This window comes from Phacochoerus africanus, chromosome 12 (genome assembly GCF_016906955.1).
Source record: "Phacochoerus africanus isolate WHEZ1 chromosome 12, ROS_Pafr_v1, whole genome shotgun sequence".
NCBI lineage: Eukaryota > Metazoa > Chordata > Mammalia > Artiodactyla > Suidae > Phacochoerus > Phacochoerus africanus.
The window spans coordinates 48,991,532-49,005,262 of NC_062555.1; the positions used below are offsets into that span (position 1 = coordinate 48,991,532).

At 41.2% G+C, this 13,731-nt stretch overlaps 1 protein-coding gene across 1 annotated transcript in view; it reads right to left on the minus strand.

The window, feature by feature from the left end:
• ST8SIA6 (ST8 alpha-N-acetyl-neuraminide alpha-2,8-sialyltransferase 6) overlaps positions 1-13,731 on the minus strand; it is a 148,244-nt gene that overhangs the window by 11,734 nt on the left and 122,779 nt on the right. The window contains exon 5 of the mRNA XM_047754944.1: positions 455-599. Coding sequence (XP_047610900.1) covers positions 455-599 — 145 coding nt within the window. The remainder of the gene's footprint in view (positions 1-454; positions 600-13,731) is intronic.

Sequence of the window (13,731 nt, forward strand, 5' to 3'; positions counted from 1 at the left end):
TGGAGAAAAACTGCTGTCTTGTGGGGACTATGGTTACTGACCACAAACTCTTATGTATTTACTTCCTAAAGATTAGCCACATAAAGCCACAGTTCTTTGTGAAGGAATTGATTTAGTCACCCAAACTGACAACTAGAAGAATCTTATTCCAGGTGAAAAATGGTCATCTTCCCAAGCTCCAGTAATTACTATGCAGAAAGCCCAAGTACCACATCTCATTCAAGGATGAGTCATGAAAGATTCAAAGTCTGGGGGAGTTTATCATTTAAGATATAAATATCATTCCCTGGAGGGCCACAAACATTCAGAACTGTCTTCTGAGAATGGAAAGCCATACATAGCTTATACAACCAAAAAGAGTGTGGCATTTTAATTAATTAACTCAGCCATTATGATGTTATGATTTAATCCAGGAGAACATGACACCAATAAACCACAACTGATTTTTACTCACCACTGGCAACATATCAAAAATGCTCTCTCTAATTTGGATTTCGCTTTTACTTTCCACCTCATAACTCATGTTAGTCCCGACTGGAGTGTTATTTTGAGAAACAATGAAGTTCTGAACAGCATCACAACAGGAAGCAAGTTTTGCTCTGCAAAGGATAAGGATAAACGGGCATCAAGGAATCAGATTAAGAAACCACAGAGAGAGAGACTACAAGGAAAAATGCAAAAGAGAATTCTGCCATATTGACTTTCTTTTTCTGTTTTTTGTTTTTTGTTTTGAGAGGGGTCTTTTAACCCAATACATTTTCTTATATTTATAGTTGTACAACCATCATCACAACCCAATTTCACAGCATTTCCACTCCAAACCCTGAACCCATCCCTCTCCCCCATAACCTGTCTCCTTTGGTAACCATAAGTTTTTCAAAGTCCATGAGTCAGGATCTGTCCTGTAAGGAAGTTCATTGTATCCTTTTTTGAGATTCCACCATATAAATGACAGCATATGACACCTGTGTCTCACTGTCTTACTTCACTTAGCATGGTAATTTTTAGGTCCATCCGTGTTGCTGCAAATGCCATTATTTCATTCCTTTTTATGGCTGAGTAATATTCCATTGTGTACATGTACCACATCTTCTTTATCCACTCCTCTGTTGTTGGACATTTAGGTTGCTTCCATGTCTTGGCTATTGAAGATAGTGCTACAATGAACATTGGAGTACACGTATCTTTTCAAGTCATGGTTTTCTCTGGATAGATGCTCAGGAGTAGGATTGCTGGATCAAATGGTAATCCTATTTTTAGTTTTTTGAGGAATCTCCATACTATTCTCCCTAGTGTTTGCACCAATTTAAATTCTCACCAAAGTTTAAGAGGGTTCCCTTTTTTCTATACCCTCTCCAGCATTTACTGCGGACTTTGTGATGAAGGCCATTCTGGCTGGCATAAGGTGGTACCTCATAGTAGTTTTGATTTACATTTATCTAATAATTAGTGATGTTGAACATCTTTTCATGTGTTTTTTGGCCCTCTGTATGTCTTCTTTGCAGAACTGTCTGTTTAGCTCTTTTGCCCATTTTCAATGGGCATATGGACTTTCATAAAGAAGATATATCATTCACAAAGATGGTATTTTTATCTCATTCCATTCCAACTGGCTCTGCATGGCAAAATGGTAATGTGGTAGGATAAAATAGCAAAGAACATTAACAAATTATATTCAGATAGGGGCCAAGTCACCAATAGGCAATACTTACTATATAATGGTTTAAATATAAAAACTTCTGGGAGTTCCCGTCATGGCATGGTGGTTAACAAATCCAACTAGGAACCATGAGGTTGCAGGTTTGATCCCTGGCCTTGCTCAGTGGGTTAAGGATCTGGCGTTGCCGTGAGCTGTGGTGTGGGTTGCACATGCGGTTTGGATCCTGTGTTGCTGTGGCTCTGGCATAGCGGCTACAGCTCCGATTAGACCCCTAGCCTGGGAACCTCCATATGCTGTGGGAGCAGGCCAAGAAATGGCAAATAAATAAATAAATAAATAAACAAACAAACTTCTGCAGCAATAGCTTTTTCTATCCACTTCCTAGAATAATGAAAATTAAAACAAAAATAAACAAATGGGACCTAATCAGACTTATAAGCTTTTGCACAGCAAAGGGAACCATAAAAAAAAAATGAAAAGACAACCCACAGAATGGGAGAAAATATTTGCAAACCAAATGACTGACAAGGGATTAGTCTCCAAAACACACAAATAGCTCATACAACATTCAATATCAAAAAAACCCCAAACAACCCAATCAAAGAATGAGCAGAAGATCTAAGCAGACATTTTTCCAAAGACAGACAGATGGCCTAAAAGCACATGAAAAGATGCTCAACATCACTAATTATGAGCAAAATGCATCATTTCACACCAGTTAGAATGGCCTACCATCAAAATTCTACAAATAATAAATGCTGGAGAGGGTGTGGAAAAAATGGAAGCCTCCTACACTGTTGATGGGAATGTAAATTGATGCAGCCACTATGGAGAACATTATGGAGGTTTCTTAATAACTAAAAATAGGGTTATCATATGATCCAGAAATCCCATGAGTATACCTTCGGAAAAAATGAAAACTGATTTGAAAAGATACATGCACCCCAATGTTCACAGCAGCACTATTCACAATAAACAAAACATGGAAGCAACATAAATGAACGGATAAAAAGGATATGGTATACATAACAATGGAATACTACTCAGCCATAAAGCAGAAGGAAATAATGCCATTTGCAGCAACATGGATAGACCTAGTGATTATCATACTAAGTGAAGCAAGTCAAAGACAAATATATCACTTACTTGTGGAATCTAATTTTTAAAAAATGATACAAATGAAATTATTTACGAAACAGAAACAAAGTCAAAGACTTTAAAAACAAACTTACGGTTATCAAAGGGGAAAGGTGGGGGGATCAATTAGGAGATGGGATTAACACACACACAGTACTATATACAAAACAGATAACCAATCAGGCCCTACTGAATAGCACAAGGAACTCAACAGTCTGTAATAACCTATATGAGAAAAGAGTGTGAACAAAAATGGATGTGTGTACATGTATAACTGAATCACTGTGCTGTAAACCTGCAATTAACACAACATTGTCAATCAACTATACTCCAATATCAAACTAAAAATCAAAAATTAAAACTTCTAATGATACAGTTATAACAAAGAGAAAATGACAGAATACCTTATAATTATTGTATTTAAATGTAGAGAAACTAAATTAAGAAGTATTATAAATCATCGCCAAAGCAATATGTAATCATTTATTATGAGCTAAGTTCAAAGAAAAGCATCCATCAATACAGTGACCTCTTCAAGCCTTACTGAAGGAAAATCCACAAATACAAACTGTTTATGTTTAGGGCGTAAGCTTCGTGTTTTGATATGCACACATGTTGTGCCACAACCACCATAGTCAAGCTAATAGAGTTATATTTATTTTATTTCTTTTGGTAAAAATAACTTGGTAAGAGATTTACTCTCTTTGCAAATTTCCAAGTAGACAATACAATACTGCTAAACCATAACTACACTGCTGTATGTTCATACAGTGAATCTTTTCATTTAAATTTTTTATTAAATTTATTTTTATTAGGATATAGTTGATTTACAGTGTTGAGTCAATTTCTGCTGTACAGCATAGTCTCCCAGTCATATACATATTCTTTTTTTTCATAGTATTACACAGTGAAATTTTTTTTAAACATGTGGCTGCATCTGCAGCATATGGAAGTTCCCGAGCCAGGGGCTAAGCCACAGCCACTTCAGAAGCAATGCCAAGTAATTTTGCTGTGAGCCACAAGGGAAGTCCATATAGTGAATTTTTAAGTGACGTGAATTTAAGGTTGCCATTCCCTACAGAAAGCCCAGGACAATGTAATTTAGTACCAAGCTATATTTTAAAACTATTTATTTGCAGCAACATGGATGCATCTAGAGATTCTCAAACTAAGTGAATTAAGTCAGAAAGAGAAAGACAACTGTTACATGATAGCACTTTTATGGGCAATCTAAAATATGCCCAAATATAGAGAACAGAGGTGTGGCTGCCAAGGGGGAGGGGGTGGGATGGACTAGGAGTTTGGAGTGAGTAGATGCAAACAATTTCATTTGGAATGGATAAAAAATGAGGTCCTACTGTACAGCACAGGGATCGATGTCCAATCTCTTGGGTTAGAACATGACGGAAGATAGTGTGAAAAAGAATATATTCTTATATATCCTTACATAAGAATATATAATATAATTTTATATATATAAACTGGGTCACTTTACTGTTCAGCAGAAATTGAAGGAACACTGTAAATCAACTATACTTTAATAAAAAAAAAAAATTCGGAGTTCCCGTCGTGGCGCAGTGGTTAACGAATCCGACTAGGAACCATGAGGTTGCGGGTTCGGTCCCTGCCCTTGCTCAGTGGGTTGCGGCGTTGCCGTGAGCTGTGGTGCAGGTTGCAGACGTGGCTCGGATCCCGCGTTGCTGTGGCTCTGGCGTAGGCTGGCAGCTACAGCTGTGATTCGACCCCTAGCCTGGGAACCTCCATATGCCGCGGGAGTGGCCCAAGAAATAGCATAAAAGACAAAAAAAAAAAAAAATTCAAAGCAAATTCTTCCTGTGGAGTGAAAGAGTATAGCCAGACCCAGAAAGGTCCTCCCAGAGATCATCCGACTTTGCTCCAATCACTGGTGAATCTAGAACCACTGAGAATTGAGACTGTGTTTATATAATTCTCCAGGGACGTAGATTCTATGGCCTCTCTTGATAATTATTCCAGAGTTTAATCCACCTCAAAGTCAAGAGTCTCATTTGCACAAGTGAACTCTCTTCACTTAAATCCATTTCCCTGGTTAGTTTTTCATAAAATCTCCCCAGAAACACACTTCATGTAATTGAGAACAGTAATCATCAAGCAAAACTGGAATCTTTTCAATCTTTTTTTTTTTTTTGTCTTTTTGCTATTTCTTGGGCTGTTCCCGCAGCATATGGAAGTTCCCAGGCTAGGGGTCCAATCGGAGCTGTAGCCACCGGCCTACACCAGAGCCACAGCAAAGCGGGATCCGAGCCGCGTCTGCGACATACACCATAGCTCACGGCAATGCCGGATCCTTAACCCAAGGCCAGGGATCGAACCCGCAACCTCATGGTTCCTAGTCGGATTCGTTAACCACTGAGCCACAACGGGAACTCCCGGAATCTTTTCAATCCTGAAGCATTGAGAGAATTTCCTCTTCTCTCAGATTTCCCTGAAAAGACCACTTTTTCGTTATTTAAATCATCTCATTCATCTTTAAATCCTTACCTCTCTCTCCACTTTACTTAAAAATACATATTAAAGTTGGATCCCATTATAGCCCCAGGAATAGTGAACATTCACTGGGCAGAGGGGACTGTGGTCAGTGCCGACACCCTAGATTCATAACGGGTCCTTCCCCACCCACCCTTTTTTTACTGGTTTTTCATCCTGAAGGGTATACTTTTATACATGTTCCTATTGAATTTGGTTCTTTTGAGAGAATACAATGCTCTAATCTGGCAAGGTCATTTTGAATTGTAGTCTAGTCTCCCTGAATACCAATAATTCTCAAGGTATGAAAAGTCACTGCTGGGATATTATTTGCACCCTAAAATCAAGATTTTCAAATTCGTTCTTATCAGCTTCTATCATCAGAACAGTACATTCTTTCTTTTTGTCTTTTTTTGGCTGTGCCCATGGCATGTGAAAGCCTGGGCCAGGGATCAAACTCATGCTGTAGCAGCAACCTGAGCCCTTGTAGTGACAGTGGTGGATCCTTAACCTACTGTGCCACAAGAGAACTCCCAAATTAGTGCTTTTTCTTTTTGTTCTTCTTTTTTTTTTTTCTTTTTCCTGTTTTTAGGGCTGTACCCTTGGTATATGGTAGTTCCCAGGCTAGGGGTTAATTCAGAGCCGTAGCTGCTGGCCTACACCACAGCCACAGCAATGCAGGATCCAAGCTGCATCTGCGACCTACACCACAGCTTGGCAATGCTAGATCCTCAGCCCACTGAGCGAGGCCAGGGATGGAACCCGAGACCTCATGGGTCCCAGTCGGATTCCTTTCCACTGTGCTACAACTCCCAGAATCGTGCAGTCTTAATTGAACTCTCTCACCTGCTTATTATCTGTCTTTGTATTTCAGAACCTACCATTTCTAAAAAATAGTTGATGGGGACTAACGAGAGAAAAAATTGAAAATGAAATGATGTATGGTCAAAAACATGACACTGAGTATTTTCAAACTGAACTTCATAACAATTCATGTGACACATTGCAAACTCAGAAATCCTTGTGTCTTATAATATTAAATGTCTCTTTTAGGCAGCAGGTTGAAAAAGGCAATGGAATAGATTCTCACTTACCTTTTACAAGTAACTTAATTTCTCTAAGAATATTTGGTGCTTGAAAGAATACTACAGCACAAAAACCCAAAGACAAAACACCATGCCTAAGCAGTGTACTTTTTCTGTGTTTTTGAATACATTTTCCCCTGAAACTCTGTTTTCAATTATCAGATTATAACATTTCCAACCCCAGAGGAAAATGGAAAGAATTGGACCATGAACATTTGAATAACTACCAGCTACGTGCTATACAGATATTTTTTATTATTATTTGCCTTCTTATATATTTACCCCTCAATCCATTTTTGTTCTCAGAGTTATCGCATTCAAACTAAACTACAAGTATCAGTACATGTCACCCCTAATACTTCAGCATGAATATCATAATTTTGTATTTTGGGGCAGAATTTACATGTAATAAAATACTAAGTCATGCATTCAATGAATTTTGAGAGGAGCATACACACCTGTCATTTGACCCCCTATCAAGATATAGAATATTAACAACCCCACCAGATAATTCTCTCAAATCCCTTTGCAGCCCACCACCAGCCCTCCCCTACCTCAGGCAACCATTTCTGATTTTTTTTTTTTTTTCTCTTTACAGCTGCACCTGAGGCATATGGAAGTTCCCAGTCGGGGGTCAAACCGGAGCTGCAGCTGAGACCTATGCTACAGCCCCAGCAGCACTGGATCCCAACCTTGTCTGTGACTTACACGACAGCTTGTGGCAACACCAGATCTTTAACCCAGTGATCAAGGCCAGGGTTTGATCCTGCATCCTCAAGGGCACTATGCCAGGTTTTTAATTTGCTAAGCCACAATGTGAACTCCGAGATTTTTTTAACCAAAGGTGAGTTCGTTTTGCCTGTTCTAGAACCTATAAAAGCAGAATCACATCGCATATAAGCTAGAACTTCTTTCACTTGGCATAAATATTTTTGCAATTCATGTGTGTCACTGTGTATATCAGTAATTTGTTCCTTTTTACTTCTGGAGTCGTGTTCCATTGTCGGAATATACCAGAATTGATTTGGCCACTCCGCCTTGCACCCTGGGCATATGGAAGTTCCCAGGTAGGGGTTGCCAGCCTACACCACAGCCACAGCAATGCAGGATCTGAGTTGCATTTGCAACCTACACCACAGCTCACAGCAATGCCAGATCCCCAAGTCACTGAGTGAGGCCAGGGATCAAACCTGCCCTCATGGATACTAGTCAGATTCGTTTGCACTGCACCACAGTGAGAACGCCCCTGCCTTGCACGTCTAAAGAAATCATGATAGGAGTGAGTTCCCGTCATGGCGCAGTGGAAATGAATCTGACTAGGAACCATGAGGTTGTGGGTTCGGTCCCTGGCTCGCTCAGTGGGCTAAGGATCTGGTGTTGCCATGAGCTGTGGTGTAGGTCACAGATGCAGCTTGGATCGGGTGTGGCTGTGGCTGTGGCGTAGGTCAGCGGCAACAGCTCCAAATGGACCCCTAGCCTGGGAACCTCCATATGCCGTGGGTGCAGCCCTCAAGACAAAAGACAAAACAAAGCGAAACCAAAAAAAATGTCAGTAGTAAAATTGAAAAAAAAAAAAAGAAATCATGATTAAAAAATCCAAGAGGGAAGGGCAGGGAGTGGGAGGGACTGGGAACCTGGGGTAAATAGATACAGAATGTTGCCTTCAGGATGCAATGGGATCATTCTGTGTAGCACTGAGAACCCTGTCTAGTCACCTATGATGGAACATGTAATGTGAGAAAAAAGAATGTATACATGTAAGTGTAACTGAGTCACCGTGCTGTACAGTAGGAAAAAAAAAATACACATAAAAGATTAAAAAAAGAGAGAGAAACACCTCATCACTCATAATAACTTCCCAGGGAAAATATCAGAATAATGATCCAAGATGTTATTTCTGAAGCCTCCCCGGGGTCACTGACTAATGGGGCATTTTTAACCTTTATAGTCAGGGGTAGAATGACAAATTTATGCTCTTGGTCATTTTACAGTTCATCCACATGGCCAAGATCCCCATAATAGTCAGTGTTAGTATAAAGGTGAGATGCTTAGAACAAACAAAACAAAATGGAATATATATATATTCTTGGCCACCCCATGGGGCGTTCCGAGGCCAGGGGTAAGATCCAAGCCGTAGTTGTGACCTAAGCCACAGGTGCAGCAATGCTGGATCCTTAACCCACTGTGCCAGGCTGGGGATCGAACCTGCATCCCAGTGCTCCCAAAATGCCACCAATCCCATTGTGCCACAGTGGGAACTCCCACAACGAAATTTTATTTCTGTTATTCCAATTCCTATTATCCTTAAAAGGCAGAGTCAGTTCTCACCCTTGGTGACTCTAAAGTCAACTAGATACCCTCACAATAATGGGTAGAGCCATTTCCTCTTCTTGTGTAAGGAAAGCAAGAGGCATTAAGCAATGAAGGACACGGCTGGTATTCACTAGGTGGGATGGGGAATTTTATGTGTCAACTTTGCGGGGTCAAGCTGATGCCCAGATGGCTGGTAAGACATCATTTCTGGAAGGGTCTATGAGAGTGTTTCCAGAAGGGAATAATAGCATTTGAATCCGTTGACGGAGTCAAAAAACTCACCCCATCCAATGCAGAGTAAATATCGAACCAGATCAGTATGCACAAACCTCACCCGAGTAAAGTACTGTATACTTTCCAGGGCGTTTTCATACCTATTAGCCTATCTGGTTGCCACAATAACTGGGGAGGTAGTAAATATAATTCTTCCCATTTTAGAGATGAGAAAACTGAGTTGAGAGAGTTTATGTGATAGGACCAATGCCTCCCCGGCTTGTGAGTGGCCCTGACACATGTCCTTGGATAACCACCTCCCTGCCGTTTACACTAGAGTAAGTTGTGATGGGGGTAATGCTTATCTGAGCTTCTTCCTTTAGGATGCCTACCATGATGGTGTCAAAACAACATGGTGGGTGTTCCCGTTGTGGCTCAGCGGGTTCAGAACACGACTAATCTCCAAGAGGATGTGGGTTTGATCCCTGGCCTCTACCAGTGGGTTAAGGATCCAGTGTTGCTACAAGCTGTGGCGTAGGTCACAGATGCTGTGACTGGCACAGTATTGCTGTGGCTGTGGCATAGGCCTCAGTTATATCTCCAATTCGACCCCTAATCCAAGAATTTCCATGCACCACAGGCACTGCCATTAAAATATATATATAGTGGTTCCTCAAATTATGCTGGTAATATTGTTGAAAACTTGTCAAGACACAACACAAAAACTGCACAAGATTTTATGTGTAATTGCTTCAAACCTGCTATATAACCAAGACATGCAAGGCTCCTGTTTTACACCGACCCCAACGGATGGAATCAACGTTATCAAATGGTCTAGTTGATGGGCCCCAGGATCTAATGGAAAAGAAACTCCTGGATTGATGATGGTTTAATCCTGCTGTGTCCGACCTTCAGCAACTTCCTCTACCCTCGCAAACCAATTTCAAAAGGAAATTTACCCCCTTCCAGCTCCTGGAAAAGAATGGGGAGCGCCCCTCCTCCTCCCGTACTACACCAAGTTCCAAAAGTGGAAAGAATTCATATGCTTTCAGAAGTGTTTAACTCTCCAAAAGTAGGTTGATCCTGGGAGAATCTGGCTTCATACTTTTAGCCTTGATCTATCAAGCCAGAATCTGAACAGGCGCAAAATCACCTTTGCATCCCAGTTGGTCTAATGAAGTACTTTTGAGAAAGAGATTTTTGTTCAAGCTGGAGCAATTCCCTTTGCTTCTACACCGCAGGTGCCGAGTGTTTCCTTGCTTTTTATCTTTGATTCTCTCCCCCCCACACATTCATTTCAAGTCCCAGGTCAATTTTTTTTTTTCCATTTCTAAATGGGATGCTTCCTGGATTTCCATGAAATGTTAATGACAGCTTAAGGCTTAGCGCGTGTGAGGCACTAGAGGAGAGTCTGAATACTAACCACCTAAGCATCCCAGCTCAGAGCTCACAGGCATCTCTTGTGTTTGTCAGACTCTCTAAGTCTCCCTAATGAGATGTGGGGCAGTCAGGGTGAAGCAGAGGCTAAGGGCGCTTTCTGAGTGTTAATAAAGAGCTGTCCTTTTTTCCAGGACCCATTCTTGAAGATTCTAATGAGGATTCAAGGACAAGGAGTTTTAAAATATACGCACCTGCATGAATGTGGGGATTTTTTTTTTTTAATTCGGCCTATAATGTCTTAGTCACCTTTCTTTTCCTTCACCAAAACTACAACATACCAAGGCCAAGCAATACATTAACAGCCTTTCTCCTTTCTGCCTTTTTCTGTCCCTACCCTACAGGACATAATTTATCGATGAACCAATCAGAACAATATTGAACGTCCAGTGCATTCTTATCATGTGCTTAAATATATTAGCTCAGTTAAGCCACGCACAATCCTACAAAATAGGTATCATCGAGTCTCATCTTTTATTTATTTATTTATTTATTTATTTACTTTTTAGGGTGGCATCTGTGGCATATGAAAGTTCCCAGGCTAGGGGTCGAATCAGAACTGCAGCCACAGCCATACCAGATCCAAGCCATGTCTGCGACCAACACCATGGCTCCTGGCAACCCCGTATCCTGAACCCACTCAGCAAGGCCAAGGACTGAACCCACATCCTCACAGATACTAGTCAGGTTTGTAACCCACCGAGCCACAACGGGAACTTCTGAGCTTCATCTTTTAACTGAGGACAACTCAGGCTTGTAAAAGGTAAGTCAGTCACATATCACACCTCCATTCATTCATTCATTCATACATTATTTAGCACCTAGGCAGATATTGAATACTATGAGATGTGCTGTTTACATTTTGATGAATAAAATAAGCATTGTCTGTGCCTTTATGTGGTTTACAATCTCAATGAGTAAGATGTTCTTGGGTGAGCCACCATAGCTTACTCCAAAAGATTGTTGTAGAATTTGGAAGTTCACAATCAAAAGTACATGGTCCAAAGGGCATTTTATTTCCTGCAGATGCTGATGTCACACCATGTTCAAGATCCCAGCCCAGCCTCCACACACAGGGACCATGCCCCAGTGACCATGCTGGACTTGTGTGGGCCGCTGGGGCAGCTCTGTCGTGAGGAGGCATAGGGAAGGGGGGAGGGGAAGAATAATTTGGTACTGGAAGTTGAGGTGAGTCATTCCTGGTCATAAGCCATTTGAGTAAGAGTCATAGGTTTTATTTACTTTTTTTTTTCCTTTTTTTTTCTTTTTTTAAAGGGTTGCACCTGCAGCATATGGAAGTTCCTGGGCTAGGGGGTGACTAGGAGCTGCAGCTGCCGGCCTACACGACAGCCAGAGCCACACCAGATCCAAGTCACATCTTCAACCTATGCCACAGCCTGTGGCAATGCCGGATCCTTAAGCTACTGAGCAAGGCCAGGGATTAAACCCACATCTTCACAAAGATTATGTAGGGTTCTTAACCTGCTGAGCCTCAATGGGAATTCCAGATTCACAGGTTTTCAGTTGATTTGACATAAGTCAGCAGAGAGCACTGGCTTACTAAAATTCCAACATGAACTGAAGAATATAATTAAAAGAACAGTATACTGAGGTCTATGGAATGAGTGGCCAATGGGGACCTGCAGTAGAGCACAGAGAACTCTACTCAGTATTCTGTGACCATCTATGTGGGAAAACAATCTGAAAGAGAATGAACTGACTCGTCGTGTTGTACAGCAGAAAGGCTCACGACCTTGTACATCAACTGAACTTCAGGAAAACTTAAAGAAAAATTTAAAAAGAGGAGTTCCCGTCATGGCGCAGTGGTTACCGAATCCGACTAGGAACCATGAGGTTGCGGGTTCGGTCCCTGCCCTTGCTCAGTGGGTTAACGATCCGGCGTTGCCGTGAGCTGTGGTGTAGGTTGCAGACGCGGCTCGGATCCCGCGTTGCTGTGGCTCTGGCGTCGGCCGGTGGCTGCAGCTCCGATTAGACCCCTAGCCTGGGAACCTCCATATGCCGCGGGAGCAGCCCAAGAAATAGCAACAACAACAACAACAACAACAAAAAGACAAAAAGACAAAAAAAAGAAAAAGAAAAATTTAAAAAGAAAAGGAAAAGAAAAGAGTAGTGGCCAGGAGGAGAAGGGGAGATACAGTCTACTCTGTGATGCTCAGACCACAGTCACTGTGCTTAGGTCATAGACACTTTGCTTTCAAAGGCACATGGAGAAACGAGGATCCCTGTGTGGAGGGAGCAGTCCCACCAGCAGAAGAAGTAACAGAACTCATAGTGTCCAGATGGGAGAAGAAGAGATGCAAGGGGATTCAACTGCTTTCTTCAAATACTGTACGGACTTGGGAGGAATTAGATTTAACTTGGGTAACATCAAGACACAGAAACAGGACCAAAGTGTAGAACAATTAAGCACGTGTTTACCCAACTCCCGCTGAGTAACGGCCATGGTTCAACGTCTCGAGGATCACAACTTATAAAGTATTAAATACAAATATGAATAGAGCATGGAGGGACCCAACCCTTGGCGGAGGTGGAAGAGCTTGCTTACATCAGGAGAGACAGATACGAAATGTAATTGGTACTTCAATATAATTTCAATATGATAGAAATTGATGTAAGAAGAGGTTATATAATGGAAACAATCTAAATGTCCATCAACAGATGAGTGGATTAAGACGGTGTGGTACATATACATAATGGAATACTACTCACCCATAAAAAAGAACAAAATAATGTCATTTGCAGCAACATGGATACAACAAGAGATTCTCATACTAAGTGAAGTAAGTCAGAAAGAGAAAGACAAATACATATGATATCACTTAAGGGTGGAATCTAAAATAAGGCACAAACGAACCTATCTGCAGAACAGAAACAGATTCACAGACATAAAGAACAGACTTGTGATTGCCAAGGGGTCAGGGAGGGAGGGATTGGGAGACTGGGGTTAGTGGATGCAAACTATTCCATTTAGAATGGACAAGCAAATGAGGTCCTGCTGTACAGCAGAGGGAACTATATCCAATCTCCTGGGATAGATCATGATGGAAAAGAATATTAAAAAAGAATATATATATGTATATGTATCTGACTCACTTTGCTGTACAGTAGAAATTGGCACAACACTAAATCAACTGTAATTTTTAAATACTTAATAAAAAAGAAGAGGTTATGGAAGTGCACAGAGGAAGGGCACTTAACTAACCTGAGGGTTAAGGGGACGACTGCATGAAGGTGTGACTATGCACCCAGCACACAGGAGTCTCAGGCTAAATATCTGCTCAATGCATGAATAAACCTGTGTCTGGGAAAAGTCACTGGACTGTACTGGAAGCCAACCAGAGGGAGGAAGGCCAACTGTTG